The sequence below is a fragment of the Sciurus carolinensis genome, chromosome 12 (genome assembly GCF_902686445.1).
Source record: "Sciurus carolinensis chromosome 12, mSciCar1.2, whole genome shotgun sequence".
Classification (NCBI taxonomy): domain Eukaryota; kingdom Metazoa; phylum Chordata; class Mammalia; order Rodentia; family Sciuridae; genus Sciurus; species Sciurus carolinensis.
The window spans coordinates 59932247-59958888 of record NC_062224.1 but is presented as its reverse complement, the minus strand read 5'-3'; the positions used below and the strand labels follow the sequence as shown (position 1 = coordinate 59958888).

The window sequence follows — 26642 nt, the reverse complement described above, 5'->3', positions numbered from 1 at the left end:
AGACTTTTTGAAGGGTGATCCCAGATACACTATGCTCTAATTTCTCTCAGTTTGTCTCCATTCTCTTCTTTGGGACCATGGAGCACCTAGCACCTATGAGGTATCAGTCACTGTGCCATATGTAGAACTACAGAGTCAAATAAAATGTAGTTCCTTCCTTCCAGGAGGAAACTTAATGTGTAGTGGGAGAAATAGAAAAGTGAATCAACAATTTATGGTTCAGTGGGATCAGTACTATGGGAGGGATAGGGACTTTATGATGGAGGAGGATCTAAGTCAGACTACAGGGTATGGAAAAGCACACCATGTTGGAGGTGACCCTTGAGCTAAATTTCAGAATATGAGACAGAAATATGAAGCAAGGCAAAGGACATTTCACACAAAGGAAACAGCCTATGGGAAGGCATCACCCAACTTTAGAGAATAGTGCAATGTTCTGCAGGGCTGGAATAAGGGAGATTTGTGACCAGGGATGGAGGATGGCTGACAGGATCCAGATTATGAAGGGCATTAGTTGCATCATGTTTGACTGTATTGTGAGAATATTAATTTATAGGTTCAGCCCTTTTACGATGCTTCAACTTATACTGCTTGGAACTTAAGGATCAGAAAAACCTAGATTCAATTTCAGATACCACTGTGAAGCTTCTCTGAGCCCTCATCCCCTACTGTGAAGCGTGTCTCAGCCCTAGTCCCCTCTACTGTAAAATGAGGATGATAGTTACCCCTCCCAACTTCTGTGGTGATGAAAGACTATGTACAAGCACCTAATATGGTACCTGGCTCTGTGTAGATAGCAAAAAAAAAAAAAAAAAAAAAAAAAAAAAACTTATGTTTCCAGCTTTCCCTAAAGCCTCTATAATAGTTACGTTCAGAGTCCCTACCTTGGCTACCGTGAACTCTAACATTAGGCTGAGATTTTTCTTGCAAGGATTCTATCATTTTTTAACCTGACCACACAATTGCACATTTTGAAATTAAGTCCAAAGTAAAAGTTTACCTTTATTACTTCCTAAGGAGTGTGAGAGAGAAAGTGATTAGGAAAGTAAGTTATGACTTTTCCAGATATCCTGCTTTTAGCAGACAAACTAAGAGTCAAATGATAAAGATTGTTGGAAGAGAAAGAAAGTAGAAAAGTTAGGAAACTGTTGAATTTGATTGATGCTTATGGAGGAGACAGTATGGATATGACAGAAAAATTCTGATTGAAGTAGGGTTTTGAGTGTACTCGAGTACAGAAGCAATATATCTGGAGCAGAGAGTTTGCATTAGTCAAAAGAGATATAAGAAATATAGCAATGCTAAGAAGGATCCAGGGTGCAAAAGAGAGTTGAATTCTTTACAATGAAGCAGTAGCTCAAATTAAAAAGGAAAACAAGGCATACCCCCCAAAAAGTTGAGGTTAGAGATTGAGAATGACCACTTTCCAAGGAGGGAAGAGGAATATGAACAAGGGAGTGAATTCAATGAAGTGATAGGAAAGACAAAGGGGGGGTTGTGAATTTTTATACTAAATAGACAGGTCTGAATTGTGACCATGGGAAAACGATGAAGTCAGAGGGAGGTGAACCTCTGTGAATAATACTCAGTTTCATAGAAAAGACTTGTCCATAGCTGACAGTTTTCTGTTTACCTTTGGCTTTAATTCTTTTTCATAATTTTCTGTACCAATTCTTTTGAAAGTAATTGTCTACTGCTGCAGATAAACACGTAATCATTTGGTCTGGTGTGATTTGTCTTTCCTTACATCATCACTAGCAGTGTAACTATCCTGCAGATTAGTTTCTATTTCAGTGAAATGAGAAATAGACTAATAGCACCATGGGTTGGTGATTATTTTCCCAGGGGTTTGGTTCTTTTGAGGAGTTAGCATCAAGTATGTTGAAAAAACAAGCAGGGTAGCTGAACTGCCTTAGAACGGGTGTGCCATGTTCAAACAAAGTGATGGTGGAGGGAGAGATGAGCCATTGCCCAGAAGAATGTCATTGAATGAAGTCAGAGCTTGAGATGGGAAGGCTAGCAAGGAAGGCAAATCAAAGAGTTCTTACCACCATCTCCTGATCCTTCGCAGAGAACCCTAGCAGGCTCATATCCAATGGAGGGGGTAGTAGAGGAGGAGAAAGAGAAAGACAAAATAGATAGGGACAGGGAGAAAGGGATACTTGAGAACTTTCATATTTTCTAGGACTCAAAAGTAAATAGGGGGACTAACCCCATAAAAAAATAATGCTCTACCTGCTTAGGTTGGGATAGGCACTCAATACATTACAGATGCCATTTCGTTCCCTCACGTGTCTCAGCTTAGATTATCTGTCCATCCACTGCGAGCCTTGTGAGCCTTGGGGCTAACCTGTTTTTGTGGATGAAAGCCTAAGATATTTACTGACTATCTGAGCATGTGCTGGGCTCTGAAGAGGAGGCAACCACAATTAATCAGACAGACATATGGCACTTTCCTCAAATCCATTTATTTAAAATGTATATGTGTGTGTGTGTGTGTGTGTGTGTGTGTGTGTGATACTATGTGCCATAAACATGAAGATGCTAGTATAGAAAATGTCATGATTTACTTATTTAACTTCCTGATAATGAACATTTGAGTCATTTGCAGGTTATTTTCCTTTTTTTCACTTATTACTGTGAACATTCTGTTCATTAAGTGCCTCTTAGAACACATTGGCAAGAGGTTCTCTAAGCAAAAGTGAATAAACTAGACCTACATGTACATATTTGAACCTTAGGAATATAATGTTGAATCAAAAAATTAAAAGCAAGTTGTATAATGAAAGGTGCAGTAAGTAGGTTTGCACATATAGGAAACCAAAAGCATTCAAAGCCAAACATAAAATGTGCTGTTTAGGGTTACATGCATGTGGGAAAAGAGTATTATGAAAACAAGGGAATAAGAAACACTAAATCAGAATAGTCATTATTCCTGGAAGGTGTCAGGGGAGTGAGATGGATGGAACACAAAGGATATCATACTGTTTATCAATACTGGAGGTAGCTGAAGTTGTTTCTTCAGGGGGTGGTAGGTAAATGGAACCTTGACATGTTATAAATATTATAGCATAATAGAGCAGTATAAATATAATATTTATGCTATAAATATGTTTAATTTCTCTTTTAAAATAATTCTTAAAGGGAAATATGGATCATGACCTCAAGGAATTCACAGCTCATTGAAAAAAAAGAAAAAAGGCATATAAGCAAGTAAATGCCAGGAAGTGCTCAGGAGATGTGAGTCGAGGTTCAGTTATTTGTAATTCAGTGGTAGAGATCGACTTTTTTGTGATTACTTTCTATTCAAGGCAGAATGTGGTAAGTGGGATAGTTAATGTTTGAATAAAGCATCATGAGGGTATATTGAAATACATTAATGGAATGTTAGGAAAGAGACATCTAATCTTAATCTTAAAGGATGAGTGAAATTATGAGAGCTAGATGGTGAGAGGCATTTTTAAAAGAGGAGACACTTTGTAATACCACATGAGGGCAGGACATGACTGAGGAATGTCAAAGAAGACAGTGTAACTGAAATATATAGCAAGTGCTGGACACGATGGAAATATAGGCTGGGGTAGATTATGACGGCATTTTAATATCAGCCTAAAAAGCATTTTGTCTTCATTCTGCAAACAATGGGTAGAGCTCATATGTCTCTTTGAAGAATCAGATTTGTTCTTAAGAAAGATTTAGCCGGTAGTAGTTTAAAGAATGGTTTGGGGAAAACATGAGACCAGAGAGACTATTTCTGCATGTTGCAATCGAAAGATCATAATGAGTAACAGCAATGGAAATGGAAAGGAAAGGATAAATATGAGAGTGACACAAATGTGACCTGGCAGGTAGCTGAATTTGAAATGAATGACCACTTTCTTTATCTTGTCCTTTTCTTACCTTTGTGCCTTGTGTTCCTCATTGCCATCTTTGTCTGTCATCTTGATCTGTGTGCTATGTACTAAGGAAAGGGTGTACCAACTGTTTTTGAAAAAATTAGCAATGTTTGAGCACTACAAATGTTTGTATCAGGGCAAGCAGTATAAGGACTAAGGAAGAACAAGCTTTTCCTAATTACAGTGTTGATTCTTCAGGATATTTACATGTTATTACAGTAGTTAACATGTAAAAGTACGTGATATACTTACATGTCAGTTTCTTTTTACTAAAATATACTGTGTCGATTTATCTTTTTAAAATATTACTTGGACTGGGGAGATAGCTCAGCTGGTAGAGTGCTTGCCTTGCAAGCACAAGGCCCTGAGTTCGATCCCCAGTACCGGAAAAAAAAAAAATTACTCAGTAAAGAGAATTATTGTATTAAAATGTTAAACAGAAAATCCTTTTATTTCAGTAAGAATTGGGCTGACGTTCTGTTGTGCCTTAGTAGGTGCAATTTACAAAATACATTTTTATTTTACTGCTAAACTTTCTAGGCTTCTTTTGTGAGATGTACTGTGGTTGAAGAAATATAAATGGTCAAAAATATTTGAAAAAATGGTCAACATCTCTAGCAATTAGAGAAATGCAAATTAAAACTACACTGAAATTTCATCTCATTCCAGTCAGAATGGCATGATCAAGAATACATGTAATAATGAATGTTGACCAGGGTATGGGGGAAAAAAGGTACACTCATAAGGACTGCAAATTGGAGCAACCACTCTGGAAAGCAGTATGGAGATTTCTCAGAAAACTAGGAATGGAACCACCATTTGACCCAGTTATACCACTTCTCAGTAGGTATCCAAAGGAGTTAAAATCAACATACTACCATGACACAGCCACATCAATGTATATAGCAGCTCAGTTCACAATAGTTAAGGTATAGAACCAATCTAGGTGCCCTTCAACAGATGAATGGATAAAGAAAATGTGGTATGTACACAATGGAATATTACTCAGCCATTGAAAGGAATGACTGTGACATTTGCTGGTAAATGGATGGATCTGGAGACTATCATGCTAAATGAAATAAGCCAATCACAAAAAAAAACAAAGGTCAAATATTCTCTGTAATATGTGGATGCTAACACACAAGGGGTGGGGGGACAATAGAAGTTCAATGGATTAGACAAAGGGGAATGAAGGGAAGGAAGGGGAGATAGGAATAAGAAAAACAGTGGAATGAATCTGCAACTTTCCTATGTACATATATGAATACACCATAGTGAATCTCCATATCATGTACAAACACAAGACAGGGATCCTAATGAGAATAAGATATACTCCATGTTTGTAAGAAAAACAGTGGAATGAATCTGCAACTTTCCTATGTACATATATGAATACACCATAGTGAATCTCCATATCACGTACAAACACAAGACAGGGATCCTAATGAGAATAAGATATACTCCATGTTTGTATGTCAAAATATACCCTACTTTCATGTATATCTAAAAAGAACAAATAAAATTTTCTTAAAAGACTCATTATGGAACATAATTTATAAAGTATATGTGGGGTTTTTGTTATTATTACTGCTTATTTTTTACAAATAAACCCTACTTGCTGTTTTTCTTGAGATTTGTTTCCCCCTCCTTCAGAGTAAAATCCTGATAAAATATTTTTAGTTGGTATACATATTAATATGTAATCAAATTTTCCAATGTGGTAAATTTACACTATAGAAGAAGGGGAAAAAGAACAAGATAATCTTCTCTTGCTTTGTTTCTCCTGGTACACTGATAATAATTTATATTATGACTAAAGAGATCTAACTATCTTGAATTCCTCTTTGGGGAAAATAACAACACTTTACCCACTTATTTACCCATTTATCACTTTCTGGGATGTTTGGGGAGATTTTATGATTACATGCTTACTGAGTTCCTTTGTTTTAAATTCTTACAGCCTCCTGCTCAGCCTCTAATTGCTACCTACTCTGTCTGATAATTACCTTTCTGCTGGAAATCTAGTGTCTTACTGCAACTAAAGATATTTAGTGTTCACCTGGGTACAGCATCTGGATGTGCACCATCCCCTGCTTAAGAAAGAGTGGTTGGATTGTTCAAAGACTTTCACTGGGACACCACACTTTATATGCACTTGAGGTGTTTGGGAAGTTCAGTCTCATCTTTTTAGGAAGAGTTTTTACAATTCTGCCGTAGTGCACAGCACTGCTGTATCTGCCTTCAGCTTAATGAAAACCTGATCTGTCTATATTACACTATCAAACAGCCATAGTGCACGCTGACTTCCTTTTTTTTCTTTTTTGGCACAGAATGCTAGCCACCCTGGGAGCAGGGAGCATGCCTTTCACTGGTCATTAACTGCATTTGGGGGGCTAGAATCACAGTCTTCTCAAGTTAGTTTGATGAGAACAGTGGTAATAATAGCACCCATCGATCAATATCCAATGTTTACCTGTAGGTTGAATCTTTATTCATTTGTTTCTGATGATCAACTTTTTGATTTATTCAAGTTAGGTTGATAATGGACTGAACTATCATCAGGCAGCTTCATAAAATCATTGTATCTTTTTTTCTGTTCTTGTCAATTTTTTCCTTTTTTTCATGACAATCCAAATATAGACCGACAGTAATTCCCATGCTTCTCTTTCCTCCTGGCCTTTGGAATTTTTTTGTTGTCAACTCATTTATTCTCTTAATCCTCTTCTTTTCATGTCATATTTCTTTCTGTTTCACTTTTGTTCTATTTCCCAGTGATCCTTACATTTCAGTTTTTTAAACTCATCTATTATTGATAATGCTTGGTTTATTTTTTCCCCTTCAGACAGGCTTTCCAATAATAACCTTTTCCCTCAGCTTTATTGAGGTATAATTGGCATACAAAATAATCTTTACTCAGGGGTATTTGAAACCAACATTTCTTTTCCTGTCATTGATAACTTTTTCCTTTTTTCAGAAACAGATTAATTTTAATTTGGACTATTATGCAATTCATTGTCTCTGAATTCAAAGTTGGGAACCTCACACATGCAAATTCAATTATGTTTGCTGTTAATTATCAAACTCTCCTTCCTTTAGCAAATATGTTCTGCTTTGCATTTAGATGTTGGGGGAAATGAGTAGAGAATATGTGCAAAATAAAGCTGGAGGGAAAGAAAGAATCATTTGGAATTTTATTTTTTATTAAAAATAATTAAATCTGTGTAGCTCAAGAAAAGGAGAACTTGATTCTCTTTGTGATATTAAGCAGGGTAACTGGTTGAATCTCACAAATTAGGAAGTTCAGATGTCTTCTTGGTGAAGACAGCACTGAGTGATCATTTAAAAGGGCAATATCAATGAAGAGTGGGGGGTTTGAATGGTCAGAACAAATGCAGCAAAATCAGACTCAATAATTAGGCATTTTGTATAGTCATAAAAATATTTTAAAAGTCATCTGAAGAGTACATGTGCCAAGGATGCAACAACTCTTGGCCACCACTGACTCTGGCTGGTGTTTTAGGTCACCCACTCCCTAGGTTTGCAGGTCTTGAGTGAAGCAAAAACAATGTACCTCCCTGTTTTCCTTCGTTATCTTGTATAATTTTTCTGTAAATGTCTTTGTGTGTCCTTCTGCAATCCCCTTACATGTTCAATGATCTTGATTCTCTATAATAAATAGCCATCTAAGATGCCAGAGTGTTCAGTACCTAGCCCTCCAATTGTCAGGCTAATGATTAATGACTGTGAAATCCATCCCCCTCTTCTCTATACCAACTGTCCACAAAAATGCATTCACCATGTAATAGGTGGAAAAGAAATGTGAACTTGAATTTTAAAATAACTAATTTAAATTCAGTTCCAAGGGAAATTGCACCGCTTAACTCAGTATGGAAAGAAGATGTGGAAACACATGTGCATTTAGTCACCTCCAGAGTGTAGCCACATTTGGCAAACCCATTGACTTGGCACAAGCAGTGTAACTTTATATTGGGGTCGTATTTTGGGTTTTGAGTGACTTATGGTAGTCTGTTATATGACAGCTGACTCAGACGATGGTGAAAACAGAGAACTCTGGAGCTGAAAATGGTGGTGAGTGCCCTGGGTGATGCTAAGAGGCAGGGAGAGGGCCATGCAACCCAATCTGCTCAGTGGGCCAGATTCCAAGAGACGGGTGGTCAGACACTCAGGGCCTAATGTGACCACAGTGACAGAAATGTCCTGTATTCAGATACCACTTATACAGATTACAACTTTACATTCTTCTAGAAATCTAGATATGTGTTTGGTGATATATATTTCATTAATTCCAAGATTCCCAAAATTGCAATCTGTTTTACAACTGATAGCCTGACAGAGTTCAATTGTTAATGATTTTTCTTAGTGTTCTTAGCATAATGATGCACCTTCCTATTAAGTGTGTCTCAAAGTTGATACCAGGAGTCTGAGGTCTACATGTCTTTTCTTAGTTAATCCTCATAATACCTCTGGTTTATCACTTTTTGGTCAATTCTGATTAGCTTTATTTCTGAGCTCTTCCTAATCAAAACCAATTAGCTAATGGTGTAGAAATGCAGGCTCAATATACCATCGAGCACATTTCATCCCATGTAAAGCAATTTATTCCCTAATGATTTTATATATGAGGAGGTAGAAACAAGAGGAAACAGTTGGGTTTCTTTGGGGAGGAGATGGGCGGAGGGTTCTTTCTGTTTTGTCTCTGATCATTCCATTTGTGAATGACCACACATACCATGACGAAGTGTCAGGGCTTCATTTTCTCTTTCTTTTTTAGCCACTTGCTCTTTTGTAACTGATTTATCTTTCCAGCCTGCTCTGGGGGTGAATATCCCTCTCTTTGTGGTGCTAATTTGGGAATGGTGGCTGCAGTTAGACAATGGGAGAGTGGAAAATTGAGAAGTCATCCATTTTACTTTCTGCCTCCCAGCTGGTCTTCAGTAATCCTCAGCAGTCCTTCCTGTGGATGATCAGAGGGCCCTGGAATAGCAGTGGACTCATGTTTTAAATTGATCTGACAGGTTAGAATGCCACCCCACATTATTGTGACTTATATTTTGACAGAATGACTTACAAAGAAATATGACCAATAGTCAGGAAAATCATCTTCGGCTGAGAAAGGCTAAAGTTTGTCAAAATGAGAGAGAAACATGACATTTTTTTCATTGCTATTGGACTTACTTGGAGAGTGAAATAAGACAAAATGGTGAAAAGGACAGTTTTTCTTCCTCCTCTGTTCCTAGTGCTGTGCAGGTATATAATTGGCCCTTAATGAATGAATAAGCAAGTCTCTTTCTCATGGCCCCAGGGTACAGCACCATGTCTGCTGAGGAGGTTTTCTTGACAAACTAACCTTTAACCTTTGCTGATGTCTGAGATCATGTGACTCTGTAGCTTATGAAAATCTGTTGAGTTCTTAGCCTGCCTTTCAAGAAGAGAGAAGACAGGGTGCCAACAGTCCTTTATTGAGGGGCTTGGAGAACCAGAGGACATAATGAATGTGCAGTGCTTCAGAATGTCAGTGGGGTTGAAACAGATGTTCTTCTCTTGGGCAAAACATTTCAGGTTTTGTGAGGATGTTTGCTTTGATGAAAAACAGTGTGTTTAATGGTGTAACTTTCAGGTAGCCTCAGTAAGTGGCGGAGGAGTGCTTTGAGGACAAGTGGGTGCACAACATCCCAAGACACTCCTTGCTGTCCTCTCCAGACTTGCTCTTGCCTGCATCTAGCCTTTCCCGTGTCTCCTTTCTGGTTCTTCAGAGAGAAAACTGTGATATTTTAGGCAGTACTATCTTTTTTGTGGGGCTTTTCTTCTCCTTTCCACTCTCAATGACATGGAGTGGGAACAGGGCACATTGTAGAGGTTTGTAAGTCTTTCAAACCAGGGAGAAAACCTGGTGGGCATTTTGTTCTCTTCCTGAGGCAAAACTTATTATGTCCCCATTCCTTTTACTTCTTAGTGTGATGTCTGATATTATCAGATGTTACCACCTTCAACTTTTTAAAGTCTGGGTATTAAATTTATGCCAGGTCTCTTCAATCTAAGGAAAAAGAGAAGTTTGTAGAATTTAATATTAAGTTGGTATTTCTCACTAAGACCCATAAGGTATGAGAAGTTTGGTTTAGACTTGTGGTTTAAGAGCCCAGGTACCTCCTTTGGCAGCCCTTCTCTAAGGAGATTTCTCTGACCTGCCCCAGCCAAGTTAATGACCTGTCTGCTGGGCACTAGAACAGTGTGCATGTGATTTTTTTTGACTGATAGTTCTGTGTTGCCTATTAGTCTCAGACTTGGTAAGAGTAGGGTTCTCATTACACTTTCTTACAGCTCCAGAACATGGCCTGTATAAGTCACTGGATGAGTTTTGGAAAAGAGAGGGGGAAAGAGAGATGAAGAGAATCTTTTTTTTTTTTTTTTTTTAAAGTAAGATCAAACCCAGGGCCTTTCACTTGCTAGGCAAGCGCTCTACCACAATATCTCCAGCCCTTTTTTATTTTGTTTTGAGACAAGTTCTCCCTAAGTGAGTTGCCCAGGCTGGCCTCAAACTTGTGATCCTCTTGCCTCAGCCTCCCTAGTAACTGGGATTACAGACCTGCACCACCTCACCCAGCCCAGCAAGCATTTTTTTTGAGTACTCAGTGTATTCAGTAGTCCAATATGTGTCCCCCTACCCCAAGTAATTTTAAGAATAAAATAGAAGTTCTACCCTCTTAGAGCTCAAATATAAAGAAATAGGTGTCCTATATTGTACCAAATGCTGAAGTGGATGTGTGGGTCCACACATTAGATGGGTAGGTCTAATAAAGGCTTCCCCCAAGAGGGGACTTTGGGCCTGGACCTCAAAAGAACAGTGGTAGTTTGGTGGATGGAAAAGGGAGGAGGCCATTCAAAGTTCAGGGATCTGCCAATCCTGCAGAAGAGTAGAAAATTCAGAGGACAGCATGAGAGGGCAGACTCTGGAGAAGAGAAGGGAAGAGCTGGGACCAGGGAAGCAGATCCACACTAAGCAGACAGCCTGTCTCCTGTGGGCAACGGATTGTCTGTCTTTTGAACCATCCTTCTGCAGTGCTTTCTTACTCAGGAGAATCCCACCACCCAGCCAAAAAGTCATCAGACTTTACTTTCAGCAATGCCCATTACCAAGGAGAAGATATATTTAACTCTTTCCCAAATTACCTCCTCTTTTCACATTCTGCTGAATTCAGAGTGGGGGAGGGGAATCTCTCTTGCGGGTCCCTGCAGGGAATCCCTGAGGGGGTGCCGCTCAGTGTGCTGGTGTTCTTTTTCACCACCAACTTAGGAGAAAGCTTGGGAATAGTGCCCTGTATGTATGCATTAAGTGACTGGTTTAAAATGATACCAGCAGAGAGACAAATGATCAAATTGTGTCCTTGTATGGAAGACCCCTCCCCTGGCTGTTTTTTGTACCTGGCCTTCTGTAAGAGTGACTGGAGGAGGAAGAAGGAACAGGGTAGGGCAGGGACAGAAGCCATGGTTTCTTTTATTTTTATTGCTTTCCATATTTCTGAAAATAAAGATGTGTGCCTTGAGCAATGATAAAAGGGACCGTCTGCCTTCAGCCTAATTTCTTGCAGCCTTTGCACCCCATAATTAAAGCTGTGACTAATCTGATCCATATGATTTCTTCCCTGACTCCTGCCCACTGGACAGTGTCTAGGTATTGGGGTCTGTATGGGCAGCCAGAGGACTGTCCTGCCGAGGTGGCCCCAGCCTTTCTGCCGCAGCCCTGGGTCCTAGTCCTGAAAATACCTTCATGTGTGTTTACATGAGTCATGCACTGTTCATGTATTAGAATGTGAAATACATGCTTCTGGGTTTCACTCCCAAGATGTCAAGCACCATCAGTACGAAAAGCCCTTGCCTACCAACCATTCTCTGGAAGAGAACATTCACCTTAATTTCTACATAGCAAGGGTAACCGCAGAACAATCTGGAATTTATCTTTCATTTGGGAATTACATTAAGCAGTTGTTGGTGATCAGTCTTAACTTTCACATGAACCATTTTTCTGTAGTTTTCTTTTCTCCATTAGCTTGATGGGGAAATGCAGATGAGCCACACTCTGTTACATTCAATTCAGTCTCGAACAGGTGATGTATACCACCTAGCACACTGCATTTGGGAACTCACAGTACTGGAACTAAGACAAATTACAGTGAAGAACACTGGCATTGCCCCAGGGTGGATTTTCTACATCAATTATGTGCAAAGAGAATAATGAAACTAGATTATCATGAAAGGGAACATGTTTTGGAAATCGAAGCTACACAAAAGAATTTTTAAGTGAGATCTATAGGAGAAAGTTGAGTTTATTGTGATAAACTTTTTGGGTAGGAACATGTCTAAATGAAATTTGTAAAAGAAAAGACTCTTATTGGAAGAGCTATAGAAACCTACAACAATATATTATAATAAATTATTTAAGAGTAGCATAGTAGTTCTGAGCCTCAGGATGTGTGTGGGAGGAAGATTAAACAATGAAAATTGTGTTACAGAGCTTTTTACTTTATTCATATTTGACAGACATCTATAGTAAGTGCTTTTTCCATCAAATGATTTTAAAGAGGCAAAATGCCGGGTAATAGACTCAGAAACTAAGAACAATGGACGAATTTGTGAATATCATTCCTGTTTAGCTTTCTATTATCAAGGACAGTTTTTTAAAGTATAGTAAGCTCTGTGGTGAGTAAAGCCCTTAGGAAAGGAAAATGTGGGTGGGTTTTAGAAAGTAAGCAGGTTATCTAAAGAGGCTCCATTTGCTCATGTTTGGTACTTTGACCTTGGGAGAGATGTAAAATAGTAAGCATGGTTTTCTGATTGTTATTTCCTCACTTATGATATCGGCCTTGATGTTGATTTCGACCTTGGCAAGTCATTGTTGACTATTCTGTATGTCCAGTGTGTGCTGCATATCTACTGTGGTCAGGGCTTGCAAAGTGATAGACATCATTGCAATTGTGGAAACAGTTGAGTGAACCAGGGACACATGTCTAAGTATATTGTTATATGGACTGGGATGAAGAAGTTTTCTTAACTGTGATTATTTTATTTTACTTTACTTATGTGATGAAGAAAATTTGTAAAAATTTTTAACAATATTTACATATAAAGAAAAATATGTAGAGGTTGGGGCTTTAGCTCAGTGACAGAGTGCTTGCCTAGCATGTGTGAGGCACATCCTTAGCACTGCATAAAAATTAATAAATAAAATAAAAGCATGCTGTTTATATACAACAAAATTTTTAAAAAGGAAAAGAAAAATATGTAAAGAAATTATATAAAGAAAAAATTAAAATTTTCCCATATAACAAATGGTCTATGTCGTTTGACTTTTTAAATTAGTTTTATACCAAAAAAACATTATTTATCAACACAAATTTTTAAGTCATCTACTTTTGCTTTGGATCTTAGGTAGCCTCTTGTACTCATGATCTGAGGTTCAGTGTTCTTACAGGTTTTCTCTTTAAGAAGGCAGCTAGGTTATGTTTTATAATTTTCACATTTCTTTTTCTAAATGATGAGATAAGAGAGAGGTTTTAGGGGGCTATATGTAAGCACATTTAAAATAACATGCTGGAGACTAATAATCTTCATGTCATCTGCTAAAAATATTCATTATATGTTCTCTTTTTAACATTTTAAAAATACTAACAAAGTCTTGAGATGCTTTATGAGAATTTTAACCAGATAAATCATTATGTGAAGCATCTTGAAACAAATTTATAGAATTATCATTTTTATATTCATCCTTACTTTCTAACATCCCTACTTTCTATATTAAAATTTCTTTAACTTTTTAATTTACCCATAACAATTGATGGGGAACAATGTAGTGTTTTGATATATGTGTTCTGTGTGGTATATTACATATTAATATAATTTGATATATGATTTAATCAAGCTAATTAACATGTCTGTCATCTCACATCATTTTCAGGGGGAATGAGACATTTGAAATTTACCAGTGGAAACTTTGAAATATATATTATTATTACTAATAGTCACCATGCTGTGTAGCAGTTCTCAGAAACATATTCCTCCTCTGAAATACAGCACCTTTTGACCAACATCCCCCTTCCCTCCACTGTTATACTATACTATACTTCTATGAGTTTGACTTTCTTTTTTGATTACACACGGAAATAAGATCATGTGGTATTTGTTATTCTGTGCTTGGGTTATTTCACTTATTAGAGTCCTTCAGATTCATCCAGGTTGTCACAAATAACAGACTTTCTTTCTTTTTTTAAGGCTGAATAATATTCCATGTGTATATATACCACATTTTCCTTACACATTCATTCATTGAAGAACACTTAGGCTGATTCTGTGTCTTGGCTCTTGTGAGTAATGCTGCAGTGAACATGGGAGTGTAGATATCTCTTATTTCCATTCTTTTAAATGTATACCCAGGGCCGGGATTTCTGGATTATATGGTAGTTCTATTTTCAGTGCTTTGAGAGACTCTATACCATTTTCCATAATAGCTGTAATAATTCACATTCCCACCAACACTTTTCAGGGCTTCCCTTTTCTTCATGTCTTCACCAACATTTCTCTTCCATTTTTTTGATGTTGACTGTTCTAATCGGTATGAGGTGATAGCCCATGGTTGTTTTATTTTGTTTTGTTTGTGTGGTGCTGGGTTTTGAATCCCAGGACCTTGTGTATGCAAGGCACGCACTCTACCAACTGAGTATATCCACAGCCCTCATGGTAGTTTTAATTCACATTTTCCTAATAAATAGTGATGTTGAACATTCTTTCATGAACCTTTTAGTCATTCTTATATCTTCTTTTGAGAAATGTCTGTTCAAGTCCTTTCCCACCCTTTAAGTGGGATTGTTTTCTTGCTACTAAGTTGAGTTCTGTATGTATTTTAGATATTAGTCCCTTATCAGATATATGGTTTGCAAATATTTTATCCTCCTTTGTAGGTCATTGCTTCACTCTTTTGATACCTTTGCTGTATAGTTTAATTTGATGCAACCCCACTGGTCTGGTTTTTGCTTTTGTTTCCTGTGCTTTCAGGATCATATCTACTTGCTGTTTGTCTTTACCCAGTGGTCCATTAGGTTTGCAAATTAAATCACATGTGACTAAGAAACAATAGAGAACTCTGTAATGTCAAAGCTCCCGAGAGGCTGCTTAGAGTCAATAAGCATAGTCCTTTGCACCCTGGCCTTAAAACATGTTCACTGATGGAACGTGAAAATTTTCTAGCAACTTCCTGATGAAGACAAAATGTAATTGTTTTAGTTATCGATTTTTAAAAATTGAAATAGAAACAGATGCCATTATAAATCTTCTGGAAACACTTCTGTTAATTCACCAATAATAATTTATGGAGTACAAGGCAGTGTCTTGATATGTGTGTACCATCATCTGGGAAACACTGTCTCTTCTCTCCTGAGCAGACCTTCCTCCCCAGTCCCAATCTCTGTCATTGTTAATTCTAGTTTGGAGATTTCATCCTTGGGACTAGTAAAAGATTATAAATGTGTGAGCAGGAGAGGAAGTGGAAGATTAGGGGAGGCCTAAACTGAGTCCTGACTGATGGATAAATATTTGACACACAAATAGTAGAGATTGGGGAGAAATTTCAATTTCTTAAAGTTGAAGATTCTGAAAAAAGAATCCGCATTTAATAAAATGTCATACTTTGTGGGAGGAGAAAAAATATACCCTGACTGAAATACTTATTGTGCTTTTACAGTTACAGAATTATGAATTCTAGATCTAGAGGTGATGTGGACAGTTATTTTCCATGAAAATTTCTGCTTTTGGTTTTCATATCTACCAGTTCTTCATACTTCCATTTCTTCAGTCCACACAGCTTAATGAAACTTGGTGCAGTAAACTTCTGAAAATTTACCTGTAGTCCCTCTAGCCAGTGAACTCTCTATATCTAAAATCCTGTGTGCCAAACATTCTACTCATGAGATAAATAGAGAAATGAAGACAACATGGATGGTCATCTAGGAAACCAATTTACATGTGAGTTCAGAAATTGAGTTTCCTTCTGTGTGTTTTAGATTTTATTATGTGTTTTGAAATTGGAAGAATTCTTCGACATGGGCTTTATGTCAAGTAGGTCATTAGAGGGAGGGGACTGGGAAGTAGATGGGTCTCTTAGGATGTAGAATGACTGTTATGGTTGGGTTGTAAATGTTCTTATCGCTGTTCAGCTGCTCAAGGCAGTGGTACAGTGGTGACTTTTCCTTGTGTCTCAAGTATCTCAGTTTATCTGCTGCCATGGGAAAGTCTACAATTCCATAAACTTGAGGGAAAATATGAAATTTGAACATATGGTATATAACAAGAGTAGGTATGTCTCTGAGGTATTCAGATTGTGTTTGGTATTGATTACTATTTGTATCTACTCTCCAGGGGAATTTTCACCTCAGAAGGCAAATATTGGATTCTGCACCTACCTGCACCAGATGACATAGAATTTGACTTCATAGAATATTTTAAATTTCACTTTGGTTGTTTTCATGAAATATAGGGGTTCAGTGGCCTTGTACTCACTAGATTTTCTTCATTGCATTATAATGATACCTAACGGTGAGGTTCATTTCAATCTATTCGTAAATATATATAACCTAGTTTTCTTCATTTTAATTCCCAGTACTTTTCTCTCCCCCACTTTCCTCCCCCTGATCTCCTTCCTCTTCTCTATTGGTCTTCCTTATATGTATCTGTCTGTCTGTCTGTCTATGTATCTATCTTAATTGGTGCATTATAGTTATATGTAAAATTGGAATGAATCATGGTATATGCATACATGTACATAGTGTAATTCTCCAGTTCTTCCTTTTTCTCTCCTGTCCTCCCTCCCCCTTGGTCCCTGCTTCTACTCTACTGATATTCCTTCTATTTTCATGAGATCCCCTTTTTCGTTCTCTAGTTGCTGGATATAAGAGAAAACATTTGACCTTTGTCTTTCTGGGTCTGACTTATTTCACTTAACTTGATGTTCTCCATTGCCTTCCATTTACAAATGATATAATTTCATTCTTCTTCAAGGCTGAGTAGAACTCTATTGTGTATATATAACTTTTTCTTTATCTGTTGGTCTATTGACGGATACCTAAGCTGGTTCCATAACTTGGATATTGTAGATTGTGTTACTATAAACATTGGTATGCATATATCACTACAGTATGCTGATTTTTGTTCTTTTGAATAAATATTGAGGAGTGGGATAGTTGGGTCATATGGTAGTTCCATTTCTAGTATTTTGAGGAATCTCCATACTGCTTTTCAAAGTGGTTAACTTATTAGATTTTAGATTATTGTCATCTAGCAAAGTTGCAATATTATAAAGACTTTTTTTTCCCCAGTACTGGGCATTGAACTCAAGCATGTTCCACCACTGAGCTACACCCCTTGCCCTTTTTAGTGTTTATTTTGATTCAAGGTCCTACTAAGTTTCCCAGGCTGTCCTTCAACTTGAGATCCTCCTGCCTTAGTCTCCTGAGTCAAAGGGGATACAGGCATGCACCACTGCGCCCTTCAAGATTGTTTTAAAGGAAAAATTATGAAGAATAAACATAACTCACATTTAATAATAATGAAATAATTTATATGTTCTAGTTTCATGCCATGAAAACTATTTTTAAGGTAGTACTCATGCTTCATTTTTAGAAAGAATTCTTTTTTTAATATTTTTTTAGTTGTAGATGGACACAATACCTTTATTTCATTTATTTAATTTTATGTGGTGTTGAGGATCAAACCCATGCCTCACACAGGCTATGGAAGCATTCTACCACTAAGCTACACCCCTAGCTCCTAAAAAGAATTCTTTAATCTAATTGCCTTTAATCAAAATAATCTCATTGATATTCTTTTCTAAACATGTCTTTGTGTGAAGTGTTTATTCCTTCATTGTTTACTGTGGGCAATTTTCTTTAAAAAACTGTTAATACAAAGTTAATACTTTAAAAATGCTGAAAATTTATTTTCGGATTTTATTTCCATTGTTTTACTTCTTTATATAAAAATCAGTTCCTTTCAACTTCATTGCTTGAGCATGCATGGACATATTATCTACCTAGTCTTTCATTTAGAAAAGAAAAAAACCTGAGAGTTGCTTCACACCCATCATGGCTATCTGTGGCACATGTTAAAATATCTTCTGTGAAGTTTTTAATTGAGGTAGTGCAGAATGGAACCAACAGTCTCAATAACAGTGAAAGTTGGCAAAAAACCACACTTTCTGTTCACCAGCTCAAGACTAACATATACCACTCAAAAATAATAGAGGTGAGGAACTTGTCTGGAGTTTGTTCAGTTGACTTTAAAAACACCCTATTTGTATTGTGGAAGTGAGTAGAATTGAAAGATGAGAGTGACAGATTGATAATAGTGGAAAAAGAAAAAGGAAAAGAAAGAACAAAGTAAAAGCAAAGTAAATAATAAAGAGAAATTGCAAGAGATACCAAAGAGAAGGAGAGAAATATGGAGAGTGTCATTCATTGACTCCTTCAATAATTCTTTTGGCAAATATTTACCTCGTGCCTAGTATATGAGGCCCTTGGTAGTAACAAGAGAATCCTTGTGCTCATCTCATGAATAAGACTGTTATTCCATCCCTTGAACTAGTAGAAAAGAGGGTGAAACAAAAGACAAGCTGGACTAGAAAGAACGTACGAAGAGATATGACCAGTAAGTACCATACAAAAATGGGACACCTAAGGACAGGAGGGATGGAAGATTGACTTCTATTCATTCCCATTCATGGCCCAGAACTCTACCCATCTGTTTTAGTCAGATTTTTTTTTTCCTTCTGTGACTAAAGGATCTGGCCAGCAACTGTAGAGGAGGTAGAATTTATTTGAGGGTTCACGGTTTCAGAGGTCTTAGTCCTCAGAATGCCAGCTCCATTCCTCCAGGCTCTAGATGAAGCAGAACATCATGGTGGAATAGCATCACAGAGGGAACCAGCCCACAAGATGATCAGGAAGCAGGGAGCGACTCCACTCACCAGATACAAACATATACCCAAAGCCACACCCCATTTCCTACCTCCTCCAGTCACACCCTACCATTTCAGTTACCGCTCAGTTTATCCCTATCAAAGAATTAAATCACTGATTGGGTTAAGACTCTCACAACCCAGTCATTTCTCCTCTGAACCTTCTTGCACTGTCTCACACATGAGCTTTTGGAGGGCACCTCACACCTAAACCATAGCACCATCTCTCCTCCTTTGTATCCACAGGGTCCCTATGATTTATTTCTGGCATCTTCCATGACCTGTTTTGGATAATGGTCTTCTGGGGATGCTGAGGACCACATCCTTGTAGCCATCTGTCTATTTGAAATAGGTCTATTTGTGTCTTCTATGTACCAGGCATTGTGCCAGCCGTAGTAATAATGAAACACCATCTCTACCCTCTGAGTATCTTACAGTCTGGTTGTGTATGGTGGCAAGTAAATGGGTAAATAATGATCTGGCATGAGCCCTGGTACTAAAGGAATGAATAAAAACCATCTAAGTCTAATGAAGAGAAAAGTTTTCCCAGAGGAAGATACCACCACATTGACATTTTCCCATTAGCCCTTCCTCTTTAAAAATGCCATCATATAAAACCCATTTTGAAAAACCTCTAATTTGCTTTATAGCTCAAAAAATTAATTTTGATTTGATTCAAAAGTTAGCAAATTAGATCTGTTTGATCCGGTTTTTTGATGGTAGATTACTTCAGCTGAAGTTCTAGTATGCTTTAAAATATGTGCTAAAATCCATAAATGCATACCATATCCATTTTAAAATGTTTATGATTTTAAAAAACAGAAACTTTGTCCTATACTTTTATCACCAATTTTATATATATTTGTGTGTATGTGTGTGTATGCAATACACTGTTGCAGTTTAATACAAAACAGATGCCCATAAAGTAATTTAAGTGGTATTTGTTTTATTTATTTATATATATATATATATATATGTATATGTATATTCTGATTGGAAAATGCAATTTTATTAGACTTTTACAGGAAGAATGCCAAACTCTGATAGGTTGCACTGGATTTCTGTAAGAGCTCTTTGGCGCAGTGGAAGAGCCTCAGAGGATGGAACACTTTTATATTTTGTATATTTTATATTTCATTTAAACCTGATTCAGAGGAGTTTATGGTCACTGCTTTTTCCTTTAAAGAAATTTTATAACAAGTCAGCATCCACTTGTGGGCACTGGTTCTTCTCAAGTCTATAATGGTCTCTTCTACTTTCTTTTTGATAGGTTTTATTATGTTCCATCCTAAATTTACATCCCCACCCCTAACTGTCCCCAGAACTCCACTGGCTCACTCTTAGGCTTTACTTGGGCCATTTCAGATTTAACATGATTAAGACAGAACCATTGGACATCCTCCTGACTCCCTGCGACCGAGCCTGTGCCTTTTACATCCTTCCTTGTCTTCATAAGTGGCAGCTGTCATATTCTACTTGTTTAGGCCCAAACTCAAGCATTATTCTTGGCTCTTTTCATTCCCCACAAATAACTCTGCAGCAAATCCTGTTGGCAGTTCTAACCAACCTGTCCCCATTTTTGCTGCTACCAACATCCAAGCCACCATCATTTCTCACCTGGGCTATTCAGTGACCTCTTAACTGTGTTCTCTATTCCCATCCTTGCCTTTTAATAGCACATTTTACCCAAACAGAGTGATCCTTTCAAAACAGAAATCCACTCACTACTTGGCTTGGAATCAATCCAGGGACTGTCTGCTCACAATAAAATCCAAACATGGCTGTCAGACCCTATATGATCTAACTACCTCTCTGATTTCATCTTACCCCTTTTCTTACCTGCTCTTCTGTGGCCACCCCAGCTTTCCTGCTGTTACTTTGGGTACCCACGAACACTCTCACCCCAGCGCCTTTGCACTCACTCCTTCTCCTGACATGAACCTTCACTATCTAAGTGTGCACATGCTCATTTCTCCTGTCCCTTCAGGTCACTGCTTCAACGTCACCTTACCCTAAAGAGCTTTCTTTACTTTTTTTCCCTCTTCCTTTTACTTTACCTTATTTTTATCTTTAGCATTTATCCACATGTGATATTTTTCTGTTGTTGGGTTAAAAAAAAAATCTGTCATTCCACAGAGCTTAAGTTTTCTTAAGGCAAGTACTTTGTTCTCTTCTTCACTGCTCTTGCCCTAACATCTGTCTGGGGCAATATTGTATGGCCAGGACCTACATTTTCTCATTCCAAGTTCAGTGCTCTTTCCATGATTCTGTGTGGTCTTTCATACAGCGACCTTACTGCACAAATGAGCACAGTGATCCTTCCTTCTTTGCTTGCCTGGTACTGGGAATTGAACCCAGGGGCTTGCAACATGCTAGGCAGACACTCTACCTCCAACATCATCCCATGTTCTTCTGAATTTTATTTTGAGATAAGGTCTTACTAAGTTGATCCAGGCTGACCTCCAACTTGCAATCCTCCTACCCCATTCTGCAGAGTAGCTGGGATTACAGTCATGTGTTACCACACCCAGCATGTCTTTTATTTCTTTTGCTGTATCCCTCAAAGGATAAGGGACACATAGCCAGCGAGGGGTCCCATGTGCCTAGTACATGTGGTGGCCTGACTGAATGACTTCCTGTGCTTGTTGTGGTCTGTGATCACTTTGGGTCATAAAATCACTCAGAGTGTGCTTTACTCTTTGTAGGACTAAAAGGCTGCTGTAGTTTTCAGACACAGTGGCCTTTGGAAACTGTAGGCAGTTTGAAAAATATAGTTAGGAGTACAGTTCTCAATAAGTAACTTACTTGTATTTTGAATTTTGAGCATTTCATGTAATTGTGTAAACTTTGTGAATGGGGGTGGTGAGACCATAGTTAATTGTTTCTGGGATGATTCAAACCTGTATTCCCTCCTCCCAGGATGTTAATATTTCTGCACTTAAACACCTGGTGTCTTCATGGGGAGTGTGCCCCGGAATTCTTTTGCAATTCAAAGAGCATCCATATTCAACTTGGATCTTCCAAAAGAACTACTGAAAGGCTCCTATGTTTTATTTTCAAAGTTTTTATTCTCTTCTTTATTTTTTGTTTTTAGCTGTAGATGGACACAATACCTTTATTTTATTTATTTATATGGTGCTGAGGATCCAACCCAGTGCCTCATACTTGCAAGGCAAGCGCTCTACCACCGAGCTACAATCCCAGCCCATTATTCTCTTCTTACTGAAGTTTCTTACATGCCTTTAGTAATACTGATTCTCTCCCCCTTGTTTTTGCAGGTGATCTGCAACTCTTTCACCATCTGCAATGCGGAGATGCAGGAAGTTGGTGTTGGCCTGTACCCTAGGTATGGTGGATGGTATTTCATTGATTGGGAGACACATCTTTAATTCCTACCTGGCTCCCTAGCCCTTTGGAATTAGAAAGGCTGTCACAGGAGCTGATTCAAGAGCCAAGCACAATACCTAGTAATAAATCATAAGATGTAAAAACGTTAAGTCATAAAACTTACATACCACATTATATGCTGTGGTAATCATGAAGAGGGAACTCTTAGACCCAAATTCTTGTTCTTAGAGGGGTTTGGGGAAGGAAGTTAGGATTGTGGGTGCTCACTGACCATGAGGCTGAGGTTTGGTTTTTCCCCCACACCTACCCTGATCTTATTCCCAACCTTCTGGGCTAACGCACAGGGTTCTTTCACCAGATTTGTACATGTGTGTATGTGTTTAATTTTGTCTTTTGAACCTGTTCACTCAAGGAAGCAAGAAAACTTTCAAGGTTGGGCCTCTGCAGGGCTCTCTGCAGCTGTCACTGTGTTAACCTCTCTCCCCGAGTTACTAGACTGTCCTTCCACAGTCACTCCTACTTTCACTTTGTTTTCATTATTAGGACCCACATATAAAATAATCTTCCTTATAATTAACTGTGAATCTGAGAATTGAGGTTCTTATTTCTTGCAAGTGCCATTAGCTGTCTGCTTATTGATAGTGGTTCCCAAAAAGCAGGAACATAGGATGGTTCAAAGGATGGGCTCTGAGTTAGGCCACTTGGTTCAAATTCAGTCATTGCCTTATAAGTGATCCTTATAAAGTTGTTGTGATGATTTAATTTTAAAAAAAAACATACTACAGTGCTTTCTGCAAAGTGAAATGTTCATTCTGCTTATCACTTTATGGTGGCAATGTAAATCCATTCCATTTCCCAGATGGTTAAAAAAAAAAATGTACCTCCAAGGTCATAAGATGACTAGGCTGTGCCTCAGAATGCAGGAGGATCTAGATAGCAAGACAGCCTTGACTTTCTATGTAAGAGGAAGTCCTTACAGTTATTCTTCAGTGTGGAAGACTAGCAGAGGTCACCATTCCTCCAACAGAGCTCAACAAATGAGACCCTCTGTGGGCAAGGTCAGTAGAACCTTGGCTGTGATAACTGCTGCTGCATCTTAGAGATGGTTTCTTTGCCAGTTTTTCCCCCATCTTCATGTTGGTTACCTTATCTGCTGGTCTCTAATGAAACTACTACCTCCTCACCCCTATCCCCAAAAAGACTTCAAAATAAAGTTTTATTAGCCAACTTGTCTAATTAGCCTCCATCTTGGGAAGCATTTTACTTCATATGAGGTGGGCTAGTGACATTTCTGTGAATGCACCCAGAGTCTTCAGCCCTCAGTGCCCTCTGAGCCTTACCTGTCTCTACTTGCACCAGCCTACAGAATCTTTTGCACATGACATTCATTAAATGTAGCAATTAGACTCTTTCTGCTGAACCATGATGGTCACCCTTGTTTTAATTTTTTCTTTCCTTCAGTATGTCATTGCTCAATCACAGCTGTGACCCCAACTGTTCGATTGTGTTCAACGGGCCCCACCTCTTACTGCGTGCTGTCCGAGAAATTGAGGTGGGAGAGGAGGTAAGGAGATCTGTGTTTCCCACTTTGCAGTCTCTTTTCCCATTAAAGAATCTTTCAGTGTGGCCATTCCTAAAACCATTTGTTCTTGAGGTACAGCTTTTCATTGTCCTTCTGCCAATGAGAAGATATGTAATACAGTCACCTCTGTCCAGCAACCTATCATATCCCAACTATGGATGGCCCTTTTTTTCAGTTGTCATATTTCTGGATGATGATAGTTCTATTGCATGTATATGAGAAGTGTTTGTGTGTGACAGAGGGTGTGTGTTTTATGCACATGCACAGGAGTCATTAAATCTCCTCAGTGGCAACAGCTCAGCAGCCTGTCACATTCCTGCAAATGGTCATTCTTCTATGGGCAGGGAGAGCAGCCCAGCTCCCCCTGGATGAATAGGATGCTCAGGATATACTTTTTCTCAAGGCTGCTATCTGCATTTTGAAGGTAATTACACATTTTAAATCCCATGTTAAGAAAGCAAACAAGTTTTACTCTTTCTGGCTATCATTGGGCCTTCACAAACCCATCAGAATCTCTGGATGATTATTTAAGCAAAGATGCAGAGGGAATGGAGGACTAGGAATATGATCTCCAGCAGTAAATTGTTCTTGACCCCTTCAGTTTTGTAGACTTCTAACCCAGCCTCTTTTGACGAGGAATCTTTGCTTAAGCCTGAGGTCCCTCAAGATGTCTACAGATGGGCTGTTCCAGCGCTACTTGAACCTGATCTGCGTGGTTACTTAGTTACTACCTGTGCTTAGTTCTTGGTTGTAGATATTTATGTTTTGTGGGACCCAGTTTCCTTCCACTTTCTAATTTTCTAAAGTGGATATTTATTGTAAGGGAAACAGAGCTTTTATTGCACTTACTCAGCATGCAGCCCATAAAACCTAAACTCAGAGGTATCATATTTTATGAAGACAGGGATTTGGCTTTGAGAAGACTCCCTCCAAACTGATTTTCAACCAAATAAATTTCCTCTTACACAGTAACTTGCTGAATTTCCAGTTTTAAAACCAGTTTACTAAGTATATCAGGCTGTCTCTCTGTCAATGATATGGAGAATTTGGATTTGGTTTTTTGGGGCCATATGTGACTTCAAGGCAGGTAAGAAAGTGAACTACCATCTATTTTGGCACTATCAATTTGGAGGCTGAAGAGTGGCTGCTACTGTTGATGATGGTGGTGGTATTTTAGTAAACTTTGAACAACCAAACAAGGACTTGGGTAGTTCAGTGGTAGAGTAATTGCCTAGCATAGCTTGGGTTCAACCCTTGAGGTCCTGAGGTCATTTTTGAGCACAACATCCAAACAACTTGACAAGCAAACAGAAAAACTTTTAGAAATGGTTACAGTTCTCAGGAAAAAAAAAAAAAAAAAAAAAAAAAAAAACTCATATCTTGTTTTTTAGCCATAGTTAACCAGTTATTCTTCTTGTTTGTTTTTCACATTGTTGAAAGAACACCTTGTCTTTTGGTGATTATTTCACTTTTTCACATCAATTGACTTCTGTCTCTGGAGCAACAAGCAAATCTTTCCTTTTGCCTAAAACAAAATATTTCTGCTCAGCATTAAACCCTGCAGACTCAGATATTTTTCTCTGGGTTACTTATCAAGGCATCTTCTCAACAGCAAGAGGATTCAGTCCATAAGTCCTTCTTACATCAACTTTTTGCAAGAATAAAAATTTCACGATCCTACTGTATAGACATCGTGGTGAATTACATTCCTTTGCTCAGTTGTTCTTCTCTCTGTCCACCATTTCTTCCTGTCTTAATACCACATATCTGCCAAGGCCTTTTCAAACACCATCTCCTCTATAAAGCTTTTCCTGACTTCTCACATTAAGGAAAGGTCTTTTCCTCTGAGTTTTTCCTTTTAGTGATTATTAATATATATTTGGCATTTATTCTGGCTCTTTTGATGATTTCTGTATTCAACTATAAGCTGCATGAAGACACACAATTGGGTCTTGTTTATCTCTGTATCTCCTAGCACTCTACCTTGTATCCAGAGGCATTCGATACCTTTGTTGATTGAATATACTTTAAAGACCAGCAGTATTTCTCAGTAGGGCACAATTGGCATTCTGCATGGAACAGTTCTTCATTGTGTGGGACTATTGATCACTCAAGAAGATTTGTGTCTCTAGTCCCTCCTCAGGTACTGCCTGTAGCCACCAACAACAACCAAATTAACATTGTTCGTGTACATTTAAAACTGACCCCGTGGGGGCAGAGATAGGGAGAGGGAGAACCAAGGGAAAAGTCATTTATATTAATTGTACAAATCGTTGGGACTCACTGTGATATTTCCATACACGCATACATCACGCATTCATTTGTCCAACCACTCTCCTTCTACCTTCAACCTCCCCTCCCCACCAGCATGCTTCTCAGTCCCTAAAAGTTCCTTTTAATTTCTGCCTCCCACCATCACCCCTTGCCCTTCTCTATCTCTAGTGATCATAATTCTATTCCATTCTTCTACAAGTTGGCTTATTGGTTTCCTTAAATGAATGAGAGCATGTGGTTTGTCTTTCAACGTCTGGCTTGTTTCACTCAACATAATGTTCTCTGTGCTGCATTCAATATAATGTTGCTGTTAGTGACAAGATTTCATTCTTTTTCTTGAATGAGCAGTATCCTATCATGTAAATACACATTTTCTTGATCTGTTCATCTGCTGAAGAACATCTGGGTTGATTCCATATTTTGGCTCTTGTGAATAGTGTGGCAGTGAACTTAGAAGTGCAAGAATCTTTTTGGTGTGAAGACTCCTTTGGGTATATACTCAATAGTGTGGAATTGCTGGGTCATT

The 26642-nt window shown here is 38.1% G+C and overlaps 1 protein-coding gene across 1 annotated transcript in view; it reads left to right on the top strand.

Annotated features, from left to right (window-relative positions):
• The window catches only part of Smyd3 (SET and MYND domain containing 3), a 734617-nt gene that overhangs the window by 558000 nt on the left and 149975 nt on the right, over nt 1-26642 (top strand). Inside the window, exons 6-7 of the mRNA XM_047521142.1 lie at nt 22191-22258; nt 23722-23824. Of these exons, the coding sequence (XP_047377098.1) occupies nt 22191-22258; nt 23722-23824 (171 nt within the window). The remainder of the gene's footprint in view (nt 1-22190; nt 22259-23721; nt 23825-26642) is intronic.